This window comes from Symsagittifera roscoffensis, chromosome 1, assembly GCF_963678635.1.
Source record: "Symsagittifera roscoffensis chromosome 1, txSymRosc1.1, whole genome shotgun sequence".
NCBI classification, from domain to species: Eukaryota; Metazoa; Xenacoelomorpha; order Acoela; family Convolutidae; genus Symsagittifera; species Symsagittifera roscoffensis.
Window position 1 is genome coordinate 13349437 of NC_087062.1, and position 24620 is coordinate 13374056.

Sequence of the window (24620 nt, forward strand, 5' to 3'; positions counted from 1 at the left end):
CAAGGCAAGACAAGGAGTTGAAGCGCAAAGCAAAGAGGGTAGGGCAGCGTAAGGCAAGGCCGGACAGCGCAAGGCAAGGCATAGTAGCGCAAGAAATTTAGGTTTTTTTTCCACTTCTGAAAAATATCTGAAACGCTACACCAATTTTTAAGGAAAGGAGTATCAATGGAAACAACGTTTATTCCCTTGTCTGTTTGCATAATCCTCTAGTCTTTTTTTTTACTTTACTTCGCTGTCTACAGCCTTCGAAAAAGTCTGCAGGGAGAATATTTGACCTATTTTTTAAGGTTTTTTTTTTAAACTACTGCCAAATGTTGAATTTCAGATTCAAAAGAGAATGGGTTGTACGAAGCTCCTCTATGAAAGCGGCTACGCTCAAATTATTTTACACGAAAAGTTAAGGCACTTGGAATAGTCAAATATTTGATTTTTGACCGTTGTTTTTTGAATTTTTGAATTTTATCAAAAACTACCCACTGATTTTAGAATTTAGGTTCGGACGAGAGAACAGGTTTTGGGTAGCTTTCCTGAACTAGAGGAAAATATCAAATTTTTGCCTTGAAATTTATCTCCCTCCGTAAAGTGAAATATTTCTGATTTTCTGATCGCTTTTTGAAATCTATTCCCCCAAATGTGAGATTTTGGGTTCAATCCAAAGAACGGGCTGTGGAAAGTTCCCCTGCATCAGCGACTGCGCCCAAAGTTTTTAAAAACAACGTTATAGCCCTCGAAAAAGACATTTTTTTTATTGTTCTACCGTTTTTGCATTTTTCGGTTTGCCTCGAAAATTACTCTCCCAAATCTGAATTTCTGATTTCAATCGAAATGAGACGTTTTGTGACTTTCTTCTGCTTGAGGGGCTGCGCCCATATTTTACACAATCTAATTCGACTTGTTGACTGTTCGTTGGAAACTTTTTGACTTTTCCAAGAACTGTTTCTCCATTTCTGATAAAAGGTTCTGAATCTAAACAAGAGGTTTTTGAAGGCCTCATTGCATAAAAGGCTACGTTCAATTTTTTTAAGATAAAAATTGTGGCCTTCAAAAAAGTCAAAGATTTGAAACTTTTGGAAACTTTTTGACTATTGAAAACTACCCTGCCAATTCTAAGGTTAAGTGCCCCATCATTTTATCAATTCAAAAAAGATCAAAAAGATACTTCCAGCTTTAGCTAGGTTTCTAGTTTTCTTTTATCGAGACAAGAGAATTTGGGCTAACCTAGAAATTGTTCATTTTTTTTTCATTTTTTCAACTTATAATTTTTTGTATAGCAAGTGATGAAGCTCCGCTTCGCCGCTGTGTAACATTTTCTTTTAGGTTATGCCTTCCGGTATTTATTTAAGTATTATGTCATTTGCGACTCCTGCTTAAGAGACGCTATCTTTCCTAGGTGTAATTTTTTCTCGTGACATTTCAACTCTCACCAATGACGAATGTTTAAGCTCCTTTAAACAAAGTAATCTTAATCAATTTTGTTCGTTGTTGTATTTTCAGTGGTTCGAACAACATCTCAAATTTTTGCCAAAGGAAAATTTGTCAGTGAAAATTCATGAAGCCTTTCCGTGGCTGTTATGAATTGGAAAATTCAAAAGAATTAATGCCGGGATTTTTTTTACGCAAGCAAAGCTCTTTTTTTCCAGCCTAAGTCGAAAATATTGCTGCGACGCAAATATTATTGCGGCAAAATGTGTTCATTTTGAAAGTTCATTTTGACCAAGAACCAGCTATTAAGTACAGCCAATGCTAAGGATATTAACACAGACTATTATATTATAAATAGAACTTAAGCTTCAAATATCATGGATCTGTAGCGTAGAGGCAGGGAAGTAGACCCCGCAACCAAATAAAAGGGTTCGAACCTGGGCAGGGTTGGATGTTTTTAATGAATTTTTCGTATACTAGTTGAAATGTGTCCGCTCTATAAATTGAAGCATGTTAATTGGCAAACTTCTTTTTTTTTCAAATTGACTGGTACTGCTAATGCCTCATAATTGGCTTGCGTCACTTAGCAATTATGAAGACTCATAGTTGGCGTGCGTCTACAGAATTTTTGTTGACTCAAAGTTTTACTCATTCATTTTTTCCCTGTAGCGCTTTATGCCCGTTCTTTTCGGTTTTTTTCATGTTGGTTGTAAATTTACTAACTCCGATTTCAGCCTATCAGTTTTTTTTCGTTTTTAATATCTTTTTCTCTTTATTCGGCTAAAATTGGTTCAACTGGTAATATATTAGCTTAGAGGCATCTTTTTGAGTCGTTTGAGGAGCAAAAAAAATCTTAACCAAGTGTTTTGAGGGGGGCTTAAAAACTTGCTTTTTTTCTTGTTTTTTTTTATTCAGTATTGAATCAATGTTGTGAAATGTTAATATTTTTGCGAGTCATAATTAATCGAGATTTTATTGCGTACAGTGTCACTAAGGCATGGATCGACGCGCAAAATAAATGTTCGAGTAACTTCATAAATGTTCGAGTGATGCCTTTAAACTGATCTTAGTGGAAGAGCGTAATCATAATAGAAATATCATAATTTCAAAATCGTATATTTTCCAATATCGTAATAGGCTCTTTGACCATCAAAAACACCACACTCGGGAGATCTTGAGGCATTGCTTCAAATTTATTAAGTCTTGATGAAACTTTCTTTTTTTGCCTGCAGTGGACATTGAATAATTAAGGTTGAATGTTAGTAACGTTTTTAGGCCGTGTTGAATCGAGTAAACCTCTGTCTTCTCCCAAAGCACCAGTCTTGAAACCAGTTGAACCACCAATTTCTGTGACCCCCGTAGCGGCAATTTCGGCAGCCAGTTCTGAGAAAACAGCCGAAGCAATAGTGAGGGAGGAAACTGCGGATGTTAATCAGCAGCAGTCGCTTAAGCGACCCCCATTCAAGCCCGTGGTATGTGTTTTATGCAGTAAAGATATAGTTTAAATTTTTTTCATATATAAAAAAGCCCAGCGATTAAACAAATTTTTTAAAAAGTAATCGAAGAATTGGATAAATTATGTCAAAAATTTGAAACCTAGTCAAAAGAAAGAACGACAAGAAATTCAAACCTAATTAAAGCAGAAGAATAAAAGGTGAAACATCTTCAAAGGAAAATCGGGAATCTGCTCTAAATAAAAATCTGTCAAAAAATCTAGAGAAATGTCTAGTAAAAATCTGTCAAAATTGAAACCTGGACAAAATATCAACCAGAAAGATAAATGGCAGTTTATTTTCAGGCAGCTGTTGACAGTGGTCCTGCGAAGCACCCAGCAAGATGCAAGCAGTGTGACATGAACTTCCAAACTCTGACGGAAGCGCAGAACCACTGGAGATCTCAGAAGCACATCGAGAAGGCAAAGCAGGCAGCAGCTTCTGCTAAAATATCAGGTGAAAAATCAGACGAGAATCGCGCGAAAGTTTAAAGACGTTTCAATGCCATTGCGAACGGGGAAATTGCACTTCTGGACATTTATTTTAGCTCACTTGTTGAGGAACGGAGAAAACGTCGTTATTTCGAGCGGAAGTTTTCTCAAATTTCGCAGATGTTATTTTTGGTTGACCAATTTGAGTTCTTTTTGCGAGCAGCTAAAAACGCCTATTTCTGAGACTTTTAATGAAACTTTTAGACCATTTTTTTTTGACGCCTGTTAAGAAAATTGCTGCTGTTGATTGCTTATGAAATAGTACCAAAGTGTAGCGAAGGTGTGTTGATGGAAAGTGCAGGGCGCCTTGTATATGGAAATCTTATTTAGTAAATGAATGACACGTTTTCATAATTTTCTTCTGCTTCAGCCAGAGGAGCTGAGACGAAGACCATAAGTGCACCTCAATTCCCACCTGGCATCAGACCTCTGAGTACTGCCGCCAAACCCCCGCCGACTAATGCTTCTCACATTCAGATCCCCACCAGAACCTTGGGGGGATCGTTTTCTTCGGGACTTAAACGAGCTACAGCTTCAACCACCGAATCTACGGAGACGACCAAAGAAGAACCCCTTGATAAGAAACCTGGTAAATATTTCATATTGTAAATTTGTTAAGTTTGACTCAGATAGGGTCTATATTTAGTTCTATGTCTTCGAATTGACGGACAGTAATGAAGAAAAGGAAGGATTGACACCTAATTAATTTTTTGATAGACGAATGGGTCTCCAAGTTTTAAGAGGGAGCTTCAAATTGAATTTACCTATATATTTTGAAATGAATTAATGGGAGGCTGGACAAACAAAATTTTCTTTCGAATATGCAAAGAAAGAGTCGATAGTCTATCGTCTTCTTATCAAGTAATGGCTGTTAATGTATGTATGATTCAGCTTTTACTTCATTCGATGAACCAAAGCCAGCAGAAGAGGTACCAAAATTGCCAGAAACTGCGACGAAGCCTGTAAGTGCTCCACCGGTTTCAAGCTCTGCTAAGCAGGGTCCACTGACACCACCGTCAGCCATCCGTAATGTACCGATAACACTGCGACGAGTGGTGAGTCAGAGTCCCTCACAGAAATCAGAACAAGGAGCAGGATTCAAAATCCAAATCTCACAAGCAGTACTGCCTTCCACCTCTGGTACGTCTGTTTTTGAGTTTAAAATTTAAATGATTTTCGGCCATGGTTTCAAGACTTGCTGCTGCTGTTGTTGCACTTTTAAATGTTTGATTTAATTTCAGAGCCGGAGAAGAAGCCGAACCTAGAAGCAAACTTCCTAAAACCAAAACCTCCGTTCGCCATTTTGAAAACCGAGAGCAAAAACACGATTGTTGCACCAAAGTTGGAACCCAAAAAACAGATTGAGCCCATCAGTATTCCTGAGACTGAAAAGAAAGTAGAGATTGATCTGAAATCCCGCAAACTAGAAGTGATTCAATCTGAAATCAAAACTGAACAACATTTAGAAGAAATTGAAAAAACCGAGGATGTAAAACAACCATCTGCTCAGTATGAGAGCAAAGATGGCCACGATTCTGCTCATGAGTCTAATGCTGGTTCCAGTTCAGTCGAGGAGCTGCAGGTGTCGGAGGCATCGTCGGACTCTTCCACCGTCTGGGCGAAGTTGCCGCCCATTGATGTGAGCATGTTGAAAGTGAGAGTGAATAATGACACGGACGCTGTGAAAAAAGCCTCGGCTAAAGCGAAGTTCAAGTGCAACGACTGTGCTTTGGCACAGGCAGACAAGGAAGCGTTTTTGGCTCATCTTGCAGGTAACTATTTGTCGAATAGTTGCTACATATCACGTGGAACAAATGCTCATGATAAAACATTGCTTGTGTCAAACGTTGCTTGAGTCAGCTCTTTAGCTACTACTAGATAGTACGGTCTCACTTTTCAATGTTTTCTCTCAATGCTTCTTTCAATGTTTTCAAATGCATATTTTGTTTTCTGATCAGTTAAATGAATAAAAACCTGCAGTGAAAAACACAGATATTAGGTTTTTAAAATATTTTAAATGTATTAAGTTACTACTATACGGTTTTTGACCACACGTGTTTCAGGTGAGAGCCACTTCAACAGATTGAAGGCGCGATTGCAACTGTCGGCTTGCTTCGCCGAGTCAAAGTGCAAGCTGTGTGAGGCAGACATAACCTCTCTTCAGGAAAAACTAGATGTAAGAAATGACGTCATCACATCAATCATATTTGCTAAGAAATAAACCGAACTGTCTTGATAAAGACTCAAAAAATGATCAATATCTAATTCGATGGCTTTTGAAGATTCTTTGGAAGCATAATTGTGCGGTGTGAGGTTGAAACCCTTCAAATTGGGAATTTCTGCCCATCCTGTCAGAGTCTCATGAAAATAGTTGAATCCAGAATTGAGTTACAGCCACTTTAAGAATCAACTGCTTTACCCGGCTTTTCCTCGAAAAGGGAATTTTTTATTTCAAAAATAAATGCGTTTCAGCATGTTATGGTGCATGCAGACTAGCTTGCTGTGGAAGGAAAACACGAATTAGAAGCCACATGTGGAAGATCTACTGACAGTGCGATACTTGATGATCGTACAACCCAATATTAGCATGCCTCAACTCACTTTCTCCAAGCTTATAACCACTAGCAGTTTACATCAGTACAAATTTAATGTGATTGTTTTGAAGTTGCAGAATCGAAACTCTCGGATTATAAGTTAAATTTGAGATTTGATAATTGCATTTACTTAAATTATTTCATTTTCGAGTTCAGGGTTTCGATTCTAGATATACGATTTTATGTTCATTGTTAAATGAGAATTTAAAATGTCTTGCTTGTTCTCGATTTTGAAAAAAAGAGTGTCATTCTAAAGTTTTTTTAATAGCTGAGTTGTGTGACGAGTTTAAGTCATCAAGAAATTTAGCAATGATTTAGAAATGAATGCAAAAGAATTCAAACTATCAAAGTCTGTATAATAAGAGTCGATGAAAGTTCAGACAGACTCTTATATCGCGATGTTTTTTTATTCGTTTCTTTTCCAGAAATTTTTTAAAAAGTTTAATAACGCTTAATTTTGGCTCTTTGCGGTTCGATTTTTTTTTTCATTTTAAAACCAATTCAAATCCATTTTCTGAAAGAAAGGCAAGGCGCAAAAAAGGTGAATAATTTCTAGTTTCTAAAGTGGGTGTGAATTGTAAGATTTCCTAGCGGATTTTCTTTCAAAACCGAAAGCTGTTTATTGATACCTTTCTAACTGTTTGTTGACTATGTTCATCCTTGCGATAAGCAAGGTTGTTGCATCCGAGTCCTATACTTTTTCTCGTGTTTGATTGAGCTCCATTAATTTAAATTTAATCAAGCATCTGGCGTTGAGGTAACACACATGCTTGAGACCACAAAGACTTGCGGTTCGAATCCAGACGTTTCTGATTTTTTTGCAAACTTTGCTTTTTCTAAAACCCATTGGTGGAAGTAATTGAGTTGAAAAAACTCTTGAAGAAACTTATAATTAATATTTTTCGAATAGAAGTTTTATGGATATTTTCCAAAGTTTTTGATTCACCGATTAATGTGGACGAGACTTTCACACATACGATTTCTATGCGCGCGATTAGCAAGCATTTTAAATGAGGAACATAGATTCAAATATTATGAATCCTTTCTCAAATCTGAACTTTCGACGACCAACAGACTGCATTTTTACTTTACAATTATAATTACAATCTTCACAATTACGTATCTGCAGAAGTTTGATTGCAACTTTACGTTAGAAAGATAACAACGAGAATTGGAATGCAATTTCAAGTTAGAATGTTTTAGCGAGAATTGGAACCAATTATTACGGCGGAAAGATATCAGGTAGATTTGGAGTAATTTCAAATTTTGTTCACTAAGCCTGGCAGAACATAAAATCGTCGAGATGGCTTAACCATGGCGCGATAGGATTAATTAAACCCAATAACACAACTGTCTTACGCATTTTAGAATAGTATAGATGCAAAAAACGGGTGGCGAACAAGTGAAAAATCATAACTTTAATGACCTCTTTAAAGATAAAAAATGATTACACAGGTTTCTTTGCGGTTCACAAAAAATTTCAGGATGTGCAAATTAAAGCATAGCCGATAGGTAATTTGAAAATGTCAACGAACTCCGTAAACCATAAAAATGATTGGTTATTTTTTCGGAAATTCCTAAATTAGGAAATCTGAGAAATTATAATTTTATTGCAGCTCCTTGATTTTTATTTGCGTTGACATATACTTAATTTGAAAAAAAAATTAATAGGGTAATTTTCTAAACCGCTGACAACATGGAAATTGAAGTCGACTTCTGAAACTTCGTTGGTCGAATATCTTCAAGTTGAAGTCCACTTCTAAAATTTTGGAAGTTCGAGTTTTTGGTTGAGCGTTCTCCATCCAATGAGCTACTGATGGTAATCAGAGTTAGAACTGGGCCTGAATTTGTGGCCCGTGCCCATCCCGGTTGGTAAACAAAAATTTCAAACCCGGACACGGCCCGGGCCAATTTTTTATGAAAACACGAGTTTCTTAACAAAAAGTAAATTGGAATTCAAATGTGAATTTTTTAAAAAATCAAGTGATTCGATTTGGCTGATTTTTGCCGTAGAAAGGAGGGCACGCTTCACGCAGTCTCAAAAGGTGTGAAAAGTGTTAATGGAAGTGTAACAGGTGTGAACTCTTTTGAAAGTCAGGCCCCGGCTCGGTTGCTGATCCTAAAAATGAGGCCCAAGCCCGGCCAGGGCCCGGTTCCAACTCTGCTGGTAATACAGATGCTCAAAGCGTATAAGAATTTCAAACATTTGTCATATGTTTCTTCTACTTTTCCATACTAGTTAGCAGTCAGAGGCCTAACCCGAATGCTCATTGTTTTTTTGGCTGAGTTGTAAAATTCATGATGAGATTACAATATTCCATTTTGTAGTTTAAGGTATCAAATAGCATATTAGAAATGCATGTGAACATAGGCTCATCCAGGTCCAACAGAATCTCTCAATACTGCTCTTTCGGCAACCAACAGACATGTTTTGAGCCTTTCGGCATTTCAATACCCGTTTTTATGTTTCAGCTTGAAGATTCGGCTGAGAGACCTCATATTGGGTCGTTTGATGAGCTAAATTTTTTATGCTTGTGTGTTGGGGATTTAAAAGTTTTGTATGAGAACAAATTGAGCTTCTCAACACGAGGACGAATTCAGATAAACCGTTGAAAATATTGAAAGATCTGTTTTTTTTCAACATTTACATTTTTTTTACTGAACTGTTTCCATATTTTTATGTCGGCTAGTTTGCTATGCTATGATTGTGTTTTATCGGATTGCTCTAAAATGCCCGAATAGCCAGAATTGAAGATTCTCAGTTTTCATCGACACAAATAAATTTTTGGTTATTTTTATTGGAATGCAAATTACGAGCAATAGGGCTTCAATCAGGGTTGGCAAATTGTATGTTTTTTTTTAAAATAACAAACTAACAGTTAACTTTTGAAAAAAAACATGTTAATTATGTTAAATTGTCTATTATTCCATTAACTTAAGAAGCATAAATTTTCTTGAAAAGATGGCAGTTTTTCAGCTTTCTCGACGCCAAGTTGGGCACTGAGATTCCCATACGTGAAAACATCACATTGAAGAATTCCGAAAATAAACCAAAAATCCAGAACTGAAAAAATTTATCACTCATAAAAATTCTCATAACCCCTTTCCCCACAGCGAAAAGATATTCAATCTGAAAAACAGTTATATGCGGAGTGTTTTACCAAAAAAAAACTCATTTTCTATTTAATGTTAAATACCAATGTTAGTTAAATTGAATGTTAAATAACAATGTTAAATAACTTTCCAACCCTGGCTTCAATATGATATAAAACTTGACCCCTATACGAGTTTCCTTTGATGTGCTATGATTGTGTTTTATCGGATTGCTCTAAAATGCCCCGAATAGCCAGAATTGAAGATTATCAGATACCTGAGCTCTTAGAAAAAGCTCTTAAAATTATAAATAATGGTTTTAGTATATGGTTTGGGTAATTCAAGTTATGCGGTTAAAAGAAACTCGTCATTATAAGTTCAATCCAGATTAATTTGCTAAATCTATCTCATTACTATCTTCAAGTTGCAAATGGCGTGAAAAGATGTGAATGATTTATAGTTTCAAAATTGGATTTGAATTTTCCGAATTCCCAGCGGAAAAAAAAGAAATTAGCGATTTATCCATCGTTCATAAATTGGATTAGTTTTATCAAAAAATGTCAATAATAAATGATTCATAAAACTCAAAATGCGTTAATATAATAATTTTTTCTTCGAAATTCAAAAGCCGTCAAGGTTCGAAAAAAAAGTTGTCAATTTTTTTTGGTGACGTGAGTTCATTGCCACTTTTCCGACTGTCTTTTGGCTATATATTTTTGCTTTCAGATGAGATATGTCAATTGAATGATATTACAAAAACAATATGAGCTCTCTGTTTTCTGACTTCTGTCGCGTAATTGGTATCTCAAATGCATCTCGCTTACTGCAGCAGACTGATTCGTATTCTTTTCTGAACAAGTTCTATATTCCCGCTTTCTACCAGGCTATTCCGTACAACAACATCGAAGCTTTCAATCCTGACTCGAGGCAAGGGCTGTGCGATATTTTCAAGCATTCTTGAAGGATAATCTTGTCATATCAAACCAATAGGAAAAATTAAAATTTAAGTTTGAGTATATGGTTGGGTAATACATTGTTTGAAAAAGCTCTTAAAATTATAAATAATGGTTTTAGTATATGGTTTGGGTAATTCAATTTATTAGGAATCGCTGAACTTAGGCCCAATTGTACTTTTTGACGGTTTGATTTTTTGATTTCTTAAGTCCAATTAATTTCCCTTTTTAAAAGGAAGGCAAACTAAACTATCGAACAGCGAAAGTGTAAAGTCACGAAAATGGGATCAAATTCTCGTTTCGAAAATTGACCTTAATTCTCAAATTGGGTTAATTTCATCAAAAAAGGGCAATCATAAAATGTTCAAGAAGTTTTAGTGAGCTTTTAGTCATCTTTTTTTTCGAAAAGCGAGTCAGTATTTTCAGTTTACTTGCATAATTGACTCTCTTCCAATTATCTGTTGGCTATGTTCTTTATATCAAACCGTTTTTAAAATTATTTTCCAGTATTTACAGGTGATTAGAGTTTTCATGAATCGCACGCCTCTAACCCAGGTCGAATTTCTACAAGGGATGGAGTGGGTTTTGCAATGGGTCAAACACTTTCGCCGAAAAAAAAGATGACGTCATCAATTTGTTCATGCAGAAAAGAGGCGGAGTTTGCTTCCACCGATGTGCGTTTTCTTCTCTGGCGTTGAAAGACGATGGCATTGACAACTACTTGGGAGGCGCAATTATAAGAAAAGCTCCAGTTACTCCTCATAGTTTGCTGTTTTTGTCCGGTTTGAAGGGGCCTGATTCTCTGCACATGATGGAATTGGGTAATCGGATTGCACCTGTGTTTAACTTGGTCGACATGGACATTGATAAAGAGGGACAACTAGACGGCAGTCCAATCACCGTATCAAAAATAGTTAAAACTGATCAAAATCAAGGTTAGGTTATAACAAAGTTAGTGTATAAGGTAATTAAAATGAGTCAAATAATGAGACATAGCCCACAATTTCTCACATTGCTGAATATCTGGGTAGATTGAATAATCTCGGAACTTTTAAAAAAGAGCTTGCTTTTTCATAATTGTGCGCGCCAATCTCCACACTTCGTAATAAAATCTCTATTCAAACACTTGAATTAACGAGTATTTTATCGGGAAAATAACTCTGGAAATTTCGTAATATAATGATATTTTTAACAAACTTTTTTATTGTTATCGGTAACATCGGCACACAAAAAACTGCATAACTCAAAGCAAGCTGCAAAAATGGCCAGTATTTGTCCTTGAGACAAATTGCTCTTTTTAAAGGTCAGCCTTAATCAAGGCTGAACCAAATTAGAGCGAAAAGACGGTTAAAATCGGTTTTGGGGGGGACCGAACCTGGTTACGGAGCATCCCATCAGGTTCGGTGCACATTCGAGTTCTAGAAAGGAAATGACCTAGTCGGGATTCGAACCGGCGCCGAACCCGCCGGGACGCACCATGTATACGCTTGGCTACTGTCCCTGTATGCATTTACATTTATATGCATTTATACTTTCGCACATTTACGTTTATATGCATTTGTACTATTGTTTTATATTTGCGCTGCAACATCCTCCACCCCTAAACAAGGAAGAACGGGAGCGAGCTTTACGGTCGGGCGGGTCAGTTCGCTCGTAACGGTCTTTATGTCGGCGGATCGCGCGCATCCGTCTTTGCCGTAGTGTAGTTTAGCAATACGGGCGAGTGGGTAATGCCCACGTGGGCTGTCGGGTTCGACTACCCAAACCAAGTCGCCGGTTTTCAGTGTGATATCCGAATCATTATGCCACTTTGCTCTCTTGTTGAGAGATGGTACATATTCACGCAGCCAGCGTGACCAAACTGCGTTAGCGTACGATTGTGCTCTGGCGTAACGCTTTTTATGATCAAAGTTATCTTCGAAACTTAACGACGGGAAGCTAGCTGCGCTGTGACCGAGAATGAAGTGATTCGGGGTGAGTGCCTCTAGGTCGTGCGGATCGGAACTGACCGGAGTGATCGGTCTTGCGTTAAGTAATTGTTCAACTAGGCAGAGCGTTGTTCCTAGAACTTCCTCAGTTAATCTCCTGCTGCCTAATATGTCGTACAACACTCGCTTAACACTTCTCACTAGCCGCTCCCAGGCGCCACCGTGATGAGGGGCACTGGGCGGGTTAAACTTCCACTTAACGCCTTTGTGGACGAAAACGGCCGGGGCGACTTTGTTCCAATTTTGGACACAGGATAGGAGCTCCTTTTGAGCACCAACAAAATTCGTGCCATTGTCAGAAAGAATGGTTTTGGGGGTACCTCGCCTTGCAATAAATCGCTCTACGCCCATGACGCAGGAACTAGTATCGAGAGATGGAACCAACTCGATGTGAACTGCTCGAGTCGTGAGGCAGGTAAATAGGAAACCCCATCTCTTTTCGGTACTTCGGCGTATTGGCACTTGAAACGGGCCAAAGTAATCAACACCTGTGTTGGAGAAAGGAGGCTGCTTGTAACCCAGTCTTTCAATCGGTAGGTCAGACATAATGGGCACAACTGTTTTTGCTTTGCGCTTACGGCATGTTATGCAAGTATTTTCGATGTTCCCAAGTAACCAGCGCAACTTCAGAACAATGTATTTCAACTGAACTACAGCACGCATGTAATCCAACCCCTGATGTGCATGTTGAAAGTGCATATGCCTAATCAACATATGAGCAACTCGGTGTCGACCATCCAGTATTATTGGGTGTTTGCTATCAAAGTCGGTATCAACAAGACGGCTGATACGTCCAGTTGAACGCAGGATGCCAGCTGGGCCGATGAACGGAGAATATTTAGCAATCCGACTTTTCTTTGTTATCAGTTTATCGGACTGAAGTATTTTCACTTCGGCAGGAAATGATTCGGACTGAGCGAGATAAATGAGCTTCTGCTCGGCAATATCTAACTCGGACGGGTCGGTTATTTCCAGCGTTTTTGTACGGAAGCGTTTATGCGATGGTAGCACACGAAGCATAAATGCTAAAACACGTTTGTACTTTACAATTGAGCTGAATTTATCCCAATTTTTAAACAGACGGATCGACGGCGCTTTCTCAGATGAAGCATCAACAACAAACGTAGATGCAGTCTCAAGGCATGTATCAATGTCACAGAGTGGGCCTTTTAATTGGATCTTTTTAATGACATCAGTGTTCGGCTTGAATGGCCAATCACATGTCCTCAATATACTAGGGCCTCTAACCCAGCTGCTATCCTTGAGGGCTTCCGAAGAAATCCCTCGTGTGCCGGTATCAGCTGGGTTATCACCACTGAGTACATGATTCCATTGATCAATGGTGGTGGACTCCAAGATTTCACCAGTGCGGTTTCCAACAAACACAGGAAGTTTGTTGCACGAGTTAAGCCACTGGAGAACGGTGGTAGAATCAGTCCACATGAATACATTGCTTACTTTGAAAGTAAGCGCTTTCAAAATCTCTTCTTTGAGTCGAGTCGCAAGCAGAGCAGCCTGAAGCTCTAACTTGGGAATGGAGAGCATCTTCATAGGCGCTACACGGGCTTTCCCAAATACAAAAGCTAACTCGGTCTTTTGTGATTTAGCAAGTCGGGCTCGGAGAAACGATACGGCGCAAAAAACGTCCTGCGAACTATCACCGAACGTGTGAAGTTCACAGCGGTCGAACGGTTCGGTAAAGTAGCTACGAGGTATCGTCAGAGTACCTAATAGTGGAAGTCCTAAGTGCCAATCTAGAAATTGTTGTTTAATTTCCTCTGGGAGATCATCATCCCACTTTTGACCACTGATTCTCCATATGTCTTTTAGTAAAAGGCGCGCTTTCACAGTATATGGAGCTACCAGTCCTATTGGATCAAAAACTGAGGAAACAAAACTCAACACGGTGCGTTGAGTAATTGCTTTATCTAGTGGTCGATCAACACCTCTACTTACTACAAGGGTATCCTTTACATGATCCCACCTGAGACCAAGAACATGCGACGATTGGTCTGGACTCTTACAAATATCCTTAACTGACGGGTTGTACTCACGGTTGTCCGGATTAAGAGCGGTTGTAACTTCGGGTACATTGCTAACAAACTTTGTCAGGTTAAACCCACCTAATTTGAGCATTGCGACTAAGTCTTTACTTAGGCTAAGAGCGTCAGCGGTATTTTCGAACGAGTCAAGATAGTCGTCCATGTAAAACTTCTGGACAACGGCTGAAGCGGCTTCGGGGTATTCAGCTTGATTATCAGAAGCAGTTTTTTGTAGCGCGAAATTCGCACAAGTTGGCGAATCACGAGCGCCAAAAATATGACGGGTGTATTGGTGAACCACCACACTTGAAGTGGGGTCCTCCCGCCACAAAAAACGGAGAGACGGTTGATCTCGCGCAAGTACTCCAACTTGTAAGAACATACCTTCTATGTCCGCTGAGACGGCGTACTTGTGTTGACGGAACCTCAACAGTACAAAAATAAGATTTTGAAGGAGATCCGGACCAACCAAGAGAGATTTATTCAAGGAAGTGCCATGAAATTTGGATGCTCCATTGAGCACACGGCGCACCTTGCCGGGTTTGTTCGGGTTCAAAACCGGATGGTGTGGAAGATACCATTCACGTTCGGCTCGTGAGCTGGGATCGTGCGGGTTGACGGTTATGACATATCCTTTACTTATATCTTCTCTGATTGTTTCGGTATACTTCTCGCGAAGTAACGGATCTTTATCTAATCTTTTCTCTAACGACTTCAATTGGGCTAATGAAGAATAATAATTGTTAGGCAAGCTAACATCATTATCACTCCACAGCATCGGTACAGTGTAACGCTCACCATCGTGAACGGTTTCAGTTTTTAGGATCGACAAAGCACGCTTGTCTGCGGCGGAACGGGCATCTACTTGCTTGAACGCACCATACGACTCTAACTCATACCAAGTTTTGATTTGGTCGGTCAGAGAAGTATCGTCCGTAACGCAGTTAAAGGAAGAAGAATTTAAGGACGAACGATCAGGAGACGGACCACTAATGACCCAACCTATCGGAAGTCGGACGGCGCACGGTGAGTCAAGTTCATCTCCGAAGACATGTTCGAGGGGTCTTATCGCATGATAGAAGTCCTGTCCTATAACTATCTCAATCTCTTTGTAATTATACGCAGTCGTCTTTAACGGGGCTAGTTGCGGGTATTTGACCTGCAATTCGGAAACGTTTATAACATCGGGTCCTATATACATGTTGTGCCTAACGAAAGCGACAAACGAAAACGAAAATTCATTTTCATTGGGCTTTGCGGAAACTTTCAAGTGAACTCGTTGAGTTTTAGATGCCTTGGCTGAGTTAAAACCATCGGTCGTAACATTTACGGGCGTGCCAACTAATTTCAGACGTTCAACGAGTGCCGCGGAAACCCAAGAATGAGTGGAACCGGTGTCACAAAGTGCTAGTGCATTCGAATTTTCCGAACCAGAGGACACATCTACCAACGCAACGGGAAGAATACCTTTTGCAGTTCCCTCACAAGGTTTAACACAAGCTGCGTTATTTGCAGAAGTAGTGTTTGTATTAGTTTGAGTCGATGGTGATCGGTCGGCCTCTTTGGGCGGGAAAACTTTCTCGGCTCCATGAAGAAGCACATTGTGAGTGCTCTCACAGTCCTGTTTTGGGCATTTTCTTGCCTTTTGGCACCTTCGGAAGGTATGGTTGCCTTGTAAACAAGAAAAACAGAGCTTTTGTTCTGCTACATATTTAGCCCTTTGTGTTGCGTTTTTCTCTTTGAACACGGCACAGTTCCAGAGTGCATGCTGCCCTTTGCATAGCGAGCATGGAGAAAACCTTGTCTTTTCTCTACTTTTCTCATCCTTAGAACTTACCTTAGTGTTACCTGCAAGCACTTTTGTAACTACTTTTTGTTTAACTGGTTCTTCAGACTTACCCTTAGAATTGATCGTTTTCAGCCTCTCGTGACCCTCCGCTTTTTCTTTGAGCCATTCATTGAAATCTAGCAGAGTTGGTCTATGCCATTGGCGTCTTACGGTTTGCATCGACCATGCCTCCTTAAGGTTCGGGGGAAGCTTACTCACAGCCTGATTCAGTAAGTTAACACTTTTCAGGTCGTCGTTAAAAGACAGAGACTTGAATACGGCAACAAGTCCAGAAATTGCAGAGGAAAATCCAATTACATTTTCCGAGTTATGCATTTTCAGCGGCGGAAAATTACTCAATTTATCTAGGTGAGCCCCTACTACAGCATGCGGCTGCCCGAATTTTCTTTGAAGAGTTGCTAATGCGTCTTTATATAGTACTCCGCTATAGCTATACTCAGCGATTGCGGATTTTGCTTTACCCACTACGAGCGTTTTCAGATAGGTAAGCTTTTCATCGTCACTGAGTATGGCTGAATCGACCGTCGATGTGAATTGCCCAAACCACTCATGCCAATTAAGTGGGTTGCCATCGAACTGGGTCAGCTTCCACTCAGGGAGATGATCTTTTCGGCTGTGCATGAGTATATTAACCAACTCTCGTGTCGAAAGTGGACGCTCGACGTCTGCACCAGGTGAATTACCGGGAGTTGGCTCTGTGTAACTCGAAGAGTTACCGTGACAATCAGGAACGAACGGTTGATTAGCATGTGAAGAAATTTCAGGCTGTGCAAAGAACACAGTCCCTCCACTTGTATAAGGAACAAAATTATTCGTAGGAACAATCGGAGTTACTGCGGAAAAAACAGTTGTCGAAGGAACGTAGTGCTGTTGAGTTGACATTAAAGGGGTAGCAACAGCTGGTCTCCACAAATTACTATAAGGATTGTAGTGGTCACTTGAAAAGTTATGACTACTAACGGGAACACCCATATGTTGTTGTGATGGGGCTACAGGTGCTTGGTAGCTAGCTACTACTGATCCTGCAGTGTGATGACTTAAAGAAACATGATTAACTGCTGTTGATGCAGGAACAAACGGTGTTACACCAGAAGGAACTTCTGCAGATGATGGCGGAGCAAAATAGTTTTCAGAAGTTACCGGGACTACTGAACCTGTGTTTGGATTGCCTAGCACCGGATGAGTGGACAAAAAAGTTTGCTGAGGCAAATTATTAGAAACAGGTTGAATGACCTGCTGTAACCCTACTGGATTGTTAACGGAAACCTGCGATCGGACCAAATTCGACAAATTATGATGTTGTCCGTGAATGTGGTTACTGTAATACAATCCCGGATCACTAGAAGCTGCGTGGCCGTTATTCACGCCTGTAAAACTTGATGAGACCAAGTAATTTGTTGATGCAGGATAAGTTGCCTCAGGAGCTGTTGACCGAACGTGCTGCTCTTGATTGGGAACTACAACAGCATCAGGCTGATTGTGGTCGACAGATTCGACCCAGTGACGCGTACGATCCTTTTCGTCTATTGATAGTTGTGGAGAGATTCGAGTTAAACCACTTTCCTCAGCATTCTCGCTGATTTCCGACAACTCATCTTCTAACTCAAACCCTTTCAACTCAATTTCTGCCAGTTTTTTCCTATGTTCTTCAGCCAATTCTTCCAACTCTAAACTGCTTTGTTGTTCTAAAACATATTGTTTCATCTTGTTTTGCTGCTCTTTCAGTCTTAATGATACCTTTGCCTGCCTCTCAAGTTCTTCTTGTTGTTTCTTTAAAATCATTAAGTCGCGTTTTTTCTCAGAAAGTGTTTTCGACGGAGCGGCGGTATAACTAGATTTCTGAGAACCTGTTTGCTGATGTCGGCTGCTTCGGTGCGACACCTTAGAGCGGGTATCTGTTTTATGCGACCGGGGTTTTTCACTTTTTTCAGAATGATGAGAAACTTTTGAGCAGCTATCTATTTTGTCCGGCTCTGTTACTGCCTCAAAACTTGTTTTATATGTGATAGCTTCCTGCAGAACTTTATCGTTGCTTTGAGTCAACTTATGAAGCCACATATCCTGTGCCGGTATCAATTCGTCGGGATTGGCACTTTTTGCAGCCATATCAATCAACTCAGTATTTATCTCGACCGCTTGTTCTATATAGTTCCTACATTTTTCAATATAAGTATCAATTTTTGAGCAACGACTCTGACTCTCTATGTATTCTAAAATTATCTCGTGGCATTTATAAAGTTCGTTTTCGAGAGTGCTACGTTTCTCAAACAACTTCTTAATTTTCTTCTGAAACTTAACTTCCATGCTTAATAATTTCAGAAATAAACGACTCTCAGAAAAAACTGTATTTTCACTCAAGTAAATCCACAAAATACTCTAATACATCAATAACTTACAAGGGGGAGTAACTTGAAGTTTTAACGCTTTAAGTCTGTTGTGAATCGCTCTACGATTTTTAGGCGATAATCGATTCCGCTTCTTCTTAGCTTTCAGTGTATTTAGGTCAGCACTGTATCGTCTAAGTAACAACAGAGTCTTCAACTCAAGGGAAGGGGGCTGGTGCAGCTCTTTATACTTTTCGATAAGTATTTGGTCTTTGGCCTTTCGCTTTGAGATAAAATCCTCAACTATGTTAAGAACGAGAATACCTGTCTTTTTCAACTCCTTTTCTATATTGTTCGTACCGTTGCGGCGACAGTATACAATAGCGGTAATATTCTCCTTGTATCTCAAAAGAAGGCTCTTAAGTTGATCAGTACTCAAACTGCGGTTGTTGTTACTGCGGTGCTTACTAATGGAGTTATTTATGGCGTCGTGCCAAATAACTAGATCTTTCCGATTCGACAAAAAGTGATGCAGATAGTATTGGATAGTTTTCTGCGAGTCCCTGGCGTTAAAGTTAAAGCTTAAGCCGGGCTTTGTGAAACAAGTCTCTTTCACGCGCTTTTGAGACGGTGCGGATAGTATACGGAGCGCGTGATCCAAGGAACTAGCTCCTAGAATGAATACCATACACTCAAGAGACCTATGCGACGGCTACGTTACGCTAAAGTACCAATGGGGTGGGGAAATTAAGTAGGTCGGTTGAACTCCAACAACACACACGGAGTAAACCTGAGGATAAAAGACTTCAACTTAACTCACTTAATATCACCGTACCTGACCACTTAACATTAGTGTCGCGCAACGAAGTCAATAATCGGACGGGCTGAAACGGCTTAGCTTTACTTGAACCAATGGGGTGGGGAAATTAAGTAGGTCGGTTGAACTCCAACAACGCACACGGAGTAAACCTGAGGATGAAAGAATTCAACTTAACTCACTTAATATCACCGTACCTGACCACATAACATTAGTGTCGCGCAACGAAGTCAATAATCGGACGGGCTGAAACGGCTTAGGTTTACTTGAAGCGTACTGGCTTTGAGTTTCACCAATGCGGGTGGGGGATCAGGCAAATTGGTTAAGTTCCAACAACACACGCGGAAAAAACCTGAGGATGAAAAAACTCAACTTAATTTGCCTGATATTTTGCTACCAGACCACTTACCATAAGGTTGGTGTCAAGTTACAGCACAGTTTCGGAGAATTATGGGGACGTTTTGAGGAATTTTTTGCCAATTTTTTTTTTTTTACTTTTTTCCCAAAATTTTTCGGAAAATTTTGGTCAGCAGGTTCGAGTCGTAAACCAATCCAAAAAACTAGTCTAGTACCCCTTGTCTATGATCCGATTTTTTGGATTTTCAATCCGTTCACAATTACCCAAAAATTTGTGGTATCGGGAAAAAATACCACTTGTAGCTTGCTTTGAGTTGAGATACACAATAAGACACCGTATGTAATTTTATTGCACAAAAAAGTTTATAAAGATTAGACTAGTCTTACAGTTTTTGACGGTTTTGGAGATTGGGCGGTCACCGGTTTCGGGTTGTCAGACCTTCGGTCAGTCGCAGAGAAATTGTTCGGCAATCACTTCTCCAACTTACACAAAACGTCTGCAGTTGACTTGTACTCACACAATACGTCTGTTGTTGATAGTCAGGATATCGTAAGTTGGTTTGGTGTAGTAATTTTCTGTAGCTATATTTCCAAATGAATCAATCGTGGCAAAATTCCGATATTTCCGACTATATTTCCAAATGAATCAATCGTGGCTGATTGAATCGTATTGTGCAATTTCGAGAGAAAAGACTTGTGAGAAAAGACTTCGGTGTCCCTTCCTTCGTGTCCCTTGTGCAATTTCGCGAGAAAAGACTTGTGAGAAAAGACTTCGGTGTCCCTTCCTTCGTGTCCCTTGTGCAATTTCGCGAGAAAAGACTTGTGAGAAAAGACTTCGGTGTCCCTTCCTTCGGTCCCTTGTGGGGCGCCAAAATTGTGCGCGCCAATCTCCACACTTCGTAATAAAATCTCTATTCAAACACTTGAATTAACGAGTATTTTATCGGGAAAATAACTCTGGAAATTTCGTAATATAATGATATTTTTAACAAACTTTTTTATTGTTATCGGTAACATCGGCACACAAAAAACTGCATAACTCAAAGCAAGCTGCAAAAATGGCCAGTATTTGTCCTTGAGACAAATTGCTCTTTTTAAAGGTCAGCCTTAATCAAGGCTGAACCAAATTAGAGCGAAAAGACGGTTAAAATCGGTTTTGGGGGGGACCGAACCTGGTTACGGAGCATCCCATCAGGTTCGGTGCACATTCGAGTTCTAGAAAGGAAATGACCTAGTCGGGATTCGAACCGGCGCCGAACCCGCCGGGACGCACCATGTATACGCTTGGCTACTGTCCCTGTATGCATTTACATTTATATGCATTTATACTTTCGCACATTTACGTTTATATGCATTTGTACTATTGTTTTATATTTGCGCTGCAACAATAATTCTTTTTTTTCCAGAAAAAATCTGCAATCCAATTTTTAGTTATTATCATTTGTCTTTTTTCAGAACCAGAAAAACTGGAATTCCAGCAACTCAGTCGCAAAAAACGGGAGCCAGATGCACTCTTCAGATACTATTTTGACTTTGACACTCGAAGACATGAAACACTTTCAGAAGACACATCTGAATTGCACATAGACTGCTCAGAATCAGATAAAACTCCCTGCAAAGATTTCGATGATAGGTTTCAGAAAGAAACAATTGGTCGGATTTGGATGATAGTCGGCATGGATCCCTCGGGATGCTTTGTTGAGTACATGAATAATGCTTACAGAAGGTACCAAAAAGACGGCCAACTGGCTACTCAAAAGTTCTTTATGAACAAAAAATCCATGTTGGCGCAAACTCTGAAAGATTTTCCTCAATTTGAAGAAAGATTAATCTCGCGTTGCTTAGATGCGGCTATTACATTAGACCGAACAAAGTCGCCAAATTCTTCTATGTGGCCGAAACTATCATAAATTTGACATAGTTTAGTTTCAAAGCGTTGCTCGAAGAATATTGAAGTTTTGAGAAATTAATCAGCATAAACTGTAGTGATCACCTTTAAAGATTCTATACTACAAAATTCTATACTACAGATTCTATACTACAAAGGTATATTGGTTGCTAATGTTACTAAATTGGTTGAGACTTAGAACTACTATAGACCTAAAAAAAAAATTGGAAAGGTAGTTTGAAAGTTTGTCTCCCTTGCAAGAATTCTAGAAAAATCTCTGGGAATTGGTCAGAAGCTTTTGTGCTACCGCAGTGCCACAGGCTCCAAATTTATATAATTTTTCGAATTATTTCATTTTCAGATATTGATAATGTGCGACTCCTATGAGTGCGAGCAAAACGACAACTCGACTCTGAACGGAAGCTCGGATTCCCTTGCCTCGTCTCAGGGACCTCGGAAAGGCGACCGCCGGATTACTCACTTCGACGATTCCAAATGCAAGAAGTGCTCTTCACCAAGCCCCGCTGTGAAAGTTCATGCTCAAGGAAGCCACTGTCGGGACTGTTTTCTAATATATGCAAGACACAAATTCAGGTAATTTGTGTCAAATATTTTAAAGTAAATTTAGGTACAATTTTGAGTAATTTGATTGCAAGAAATCAAGTTGGGTGGAAAGCTGATTTTCTGTGCAACATAAAAAATGTAACCATACTAAACTTTTCAGTTTATATAAAACGGCTAAATACTTTATATTATCTGTTTGTCCGCTTATTTTAGTCCTACATTCTAGTTGACTTCTTTAATCGGATTGGTAAAGAAGTTCGATTGTTGAATTGCAACTACGAATTTTTTACCAATCCGATATAAGAAGTCACCTGGATTTTAGGACTAAAATAAACAAACAATTTGACAATGTTTTAGTTTTAGCCATTTAACACAAACTGAAGAGTTCTGAAAAATTTAGTAGTTGAACATATTTTATGTTATGCAATATTAAAATATTTGAACATTCTTAGGTCGACTATTGGGAAAGAAGGCATAATTCCTTACGGTGCCAAAGTGGTTCTAGCCTATTCGGGCGGACCCGCCAGCACGGCTATGGTTAAGCTGCTCGGAGACACTTTGAAAGAGACTAAAAAGAAGGCGAATCTCAACTTCGATGTCAAATGCGTAACTGTCGATTTGAGTTTTCAAAATTCTGAAGCTACAATTGAATTTGAAAACATGAAAAATTATTGCAGTAAAATGGGATTTGAATTATACGTTGTTAGTGCCAAGAAATGGTTTGCCGATAATGCAAGAGTTTCATATGAGGATTTTATGTCAATATCAGATAACACTCTCAAATTAGACCGACAGACACAAATTATTCGAAAAATTCTGACCGATTTTGCTTGCGAGCACAATTTTGATTGGCTTATGATTGGTCAATCACTATTCAGATCGGCAGTCAATGCCTTAACTCAGGTCTGCCAAGGTCGAGGAGCTGACCTTGGTAGCATCTGCAAGTTCTCAGATTCGAGAATGTCAAAAAATGTCTCCATTGTTTTTCCGATGAAAGAGTTCACGAGTAAAGAAGTGGCTTTTTTCAACCAGTTTGAAAATCTGAAAAGTTTTAAGTTTTCAGACTTGGAAACGGGAACAGATTCGAATTCGTCCATTCAAAGATTAACGGAACATTTTCTGCTGAACCTACAAATCGACTTTCCGGCAGCGGCTCCGAATGCCCGAAACAGTGGTGACAAAATTGTGCCCCGGTCATCTGATGAAATTAGCGCAGGAGAATTATGCTCACTTTGTCTTATGCCATTTGACAGTACAGTGGAAGAAGCGGGAACAGATAATGCAAGAGTAGCAGCTAGTTTTTCGCAAGAATTGTGTAATCCAGACAATTTAACTGATCGAACTAACAAATTCTGTACATATTGCAAACTCGAAGACATATTTGGCTGAAAAGAAAAGTGATCAATTCATTTTTTCACAAATGCATTTTAACGTAACTCAAACGAAAGGAACCTATTGATACAATATTTGAGTTTTTTTGTTCTTGATCGAAATTTGCTTCATGCTCATCTGAACATTGCCGCATATGCATAAGATTTTTCCTCAACCTGCTGTTTCTTTTGAACTTATGACCCTTTTTTTCTAAATCTTTTTGACTTATCTGGAAAACTACCCCGCCAATTCCCAGTTTTCTTCGCTACATGAACCGATATGCCGTTTGTAGAAAAAAAGGTATAATATTCGAAAAAGTCAAATTTGGCTATTTTTGTGACTGTTTTTGGAATTTTTTTGACTTCTTAAAAATTACCCTACCAAATATGAGATTAAGAACTAAATCGAGAAAACGGGTTGTGAAGTTTTTTCCTGCTGAAACATCGACTCGTTAATTTTTCTTAAAAAAATAACATGTTTTGTCTTTGGAAAGCTCCACATTCTGAACTTTTTGCCGCTTTCCAAAATGTTTCACTCTTCTCCAAATTTACCCCGACAAATCTGAGATTTAAAGTTATATCGCGAAATCAGATAATAAGAATCTTCCCGGTATAAATGGCTTCGCAGTCAGGGGTTCGATCAAAAGAACTGGATGCGATAAAAGTCCACTTCCTTGCTCAATTTAATTTTGAGTTCATTCGTAAGAACGGGTTATAAGTATCTCCCCTACACTAGCGGATCGTCACTTATTTTAGTAGAGAAACAATTAAGATTTTGGTTTTTTGGAAATACTGCGTTTCATCCTGCATGAGTGAAACATATTCTTCAAAGTATCGAACAGATACCTCTATCTTTAGCTGGGCCCTTAGTTTTAAGTGTAATTGAAGATTGTTCTGTGGTTAGTAATTTACCACATCTGGATTTAAAAAATAGTTCGGTTCGGCTTATTCAACTTACGTCGCGTAGTTTCATGGGCGAGATTTAAAATGCTTTTGACTTTTTCAGAAGATTTTTATGACTACAGTTTTTTTCGGCGCAATGATAGTCGATCTAAGTTTTTGGCCTCAGGTGACGCTCGTTCATTGATTCTCAATGTTCTAAGGCTCTTTATGAACATCATCCAAGCCAGGTTTATGAAATTTTTGTAGATATAGTTTTTGCTATTTACGAGTAAGTTTTCAGCTTAACTTTTCAGTTTTATCGCAAGTGCTGCGAAGCTCCGCTTCGCCTCTATATATTCTAGAAACACTTAAAATTTTCTGTTTGTTGTCGGCTTCATGGCTTTTGTTTCTATTTTTGTACATTTAGTTTCCTTATGATTTGAAGTTTCCAATGAATTGGAAAGCTAATTACGGGCTGTTTTCGAAAAAGCGT

General features: G+C 39.1%; 4 protein-coding genes across 4 annotated transcripts in view; 3 read left to right on the forward strand and 1 right to left on the reverse strand.

Annotated features, from left to right (window-relative positions):
• Nucleotides 1-6086, forward strand: part of LOC134856746 (uncharacterized) — a 38026-nt gene extending 31940 nt beyond the window's left edge. Inside the window, exons 3-9 of the mRNA XM_063873055.1 lie at nt 2698-2894; nt 3221-3371; nt 3777-3995; nt 4298-4546; nt 4648-5178; nt 5470-5582; nt 5879-6086. Coding sequence (XP_063729125.1) covers nt 2698-2894; nt 3221-3371; nt 3777-3995; nt 4298-4546; nt 4648-5178; nt 5470-5582; nt 5879-5902 — 1484 coding nt within the window. The 3' untranslated portion in view covers nt 5903-6086. The remainder of the gene's footprint in view (nt 1-2697; nt 2895-3220; nt 3372-3776; nt 3996-4297; nt 4547-4647; nt 5179-5469; nt 5583-5878) is intronic.
• Nucleotides 1-23272, forward strand: part of LOC134857022 (cytoplasmic tRNA 2-thiolation protein 2-like) — a 465591-nt gene extending 442319 nt beyond the window's left edge. Inside the window, exons 2-3 of the mRNA XM_063873389.1 lie at nt 21671-21905; nt 22328-23272. Of these exons, the coding sequence (XP_063729459.1) occupies nt 21682-21905; nt 22328-23264 (1161 nt within the window). The 5' untranslated portion in view covers nt 21671-21681 and the 3' untranslated portion in view covers nt 23265-23272. The remainder of the gene's footprint in view (nt 1-21670; nt 21906-22327) is intronic.
• LOC134857103 (alpha-soluble NSF attachment protein-like) overlaps nt 1-24620 on the reverse strand; it is a 396564-nt gene that overhangs the window by 237141 nt on the left and 134803 nt on the right. The gene's annotated exons all lie outside the window — the stretch shown is intronic.
• On the forward strand, nt 9824-21500 carry LOC134854712 (uncharacterized). The gene is made up of 3 exons (XM_063871071.1): nt 9824-10020; nt 10602-10981; nt 20879-21500. Exons 1-3 carry the CDS (start codon nt 9857-9859, stop codon nt 21331-21333), a joined length of 999 nt encoding a protein of 332 aa, XP_063727141.1. The 5' UTR covers nt 9824-9856; the 3' UTR covers nt 21334-21500.

What these genes read in the sequence shown, in the direction of transcription:
- LOC134854712 (XM_063871071.1), top strand. Translation starts at nt 9,857, where the DNA reads ATGAGCTCTCTGTTTTCTGACTTCTGTCGCGTAATTGGTATCTCAAAT. An exon ending in GCTTTCAATCCTGACTCGAG is followed by an intron (nt 10,021 to 10,601) that starts GCAAGGGCTGTG and finishes CCTCTAACCCAG; the next exon opens with GTCGAATTTCTACAAGGGAT. An exon ending in TAAAACTGATCAAAATCAAG is followed by an intron (nt 10,982 to 20,878) that starts GTTAGGTTATAA and finishes GTCTTTTTTCAG; the next exon opens with AACCAGAAAAACTGGAATTC.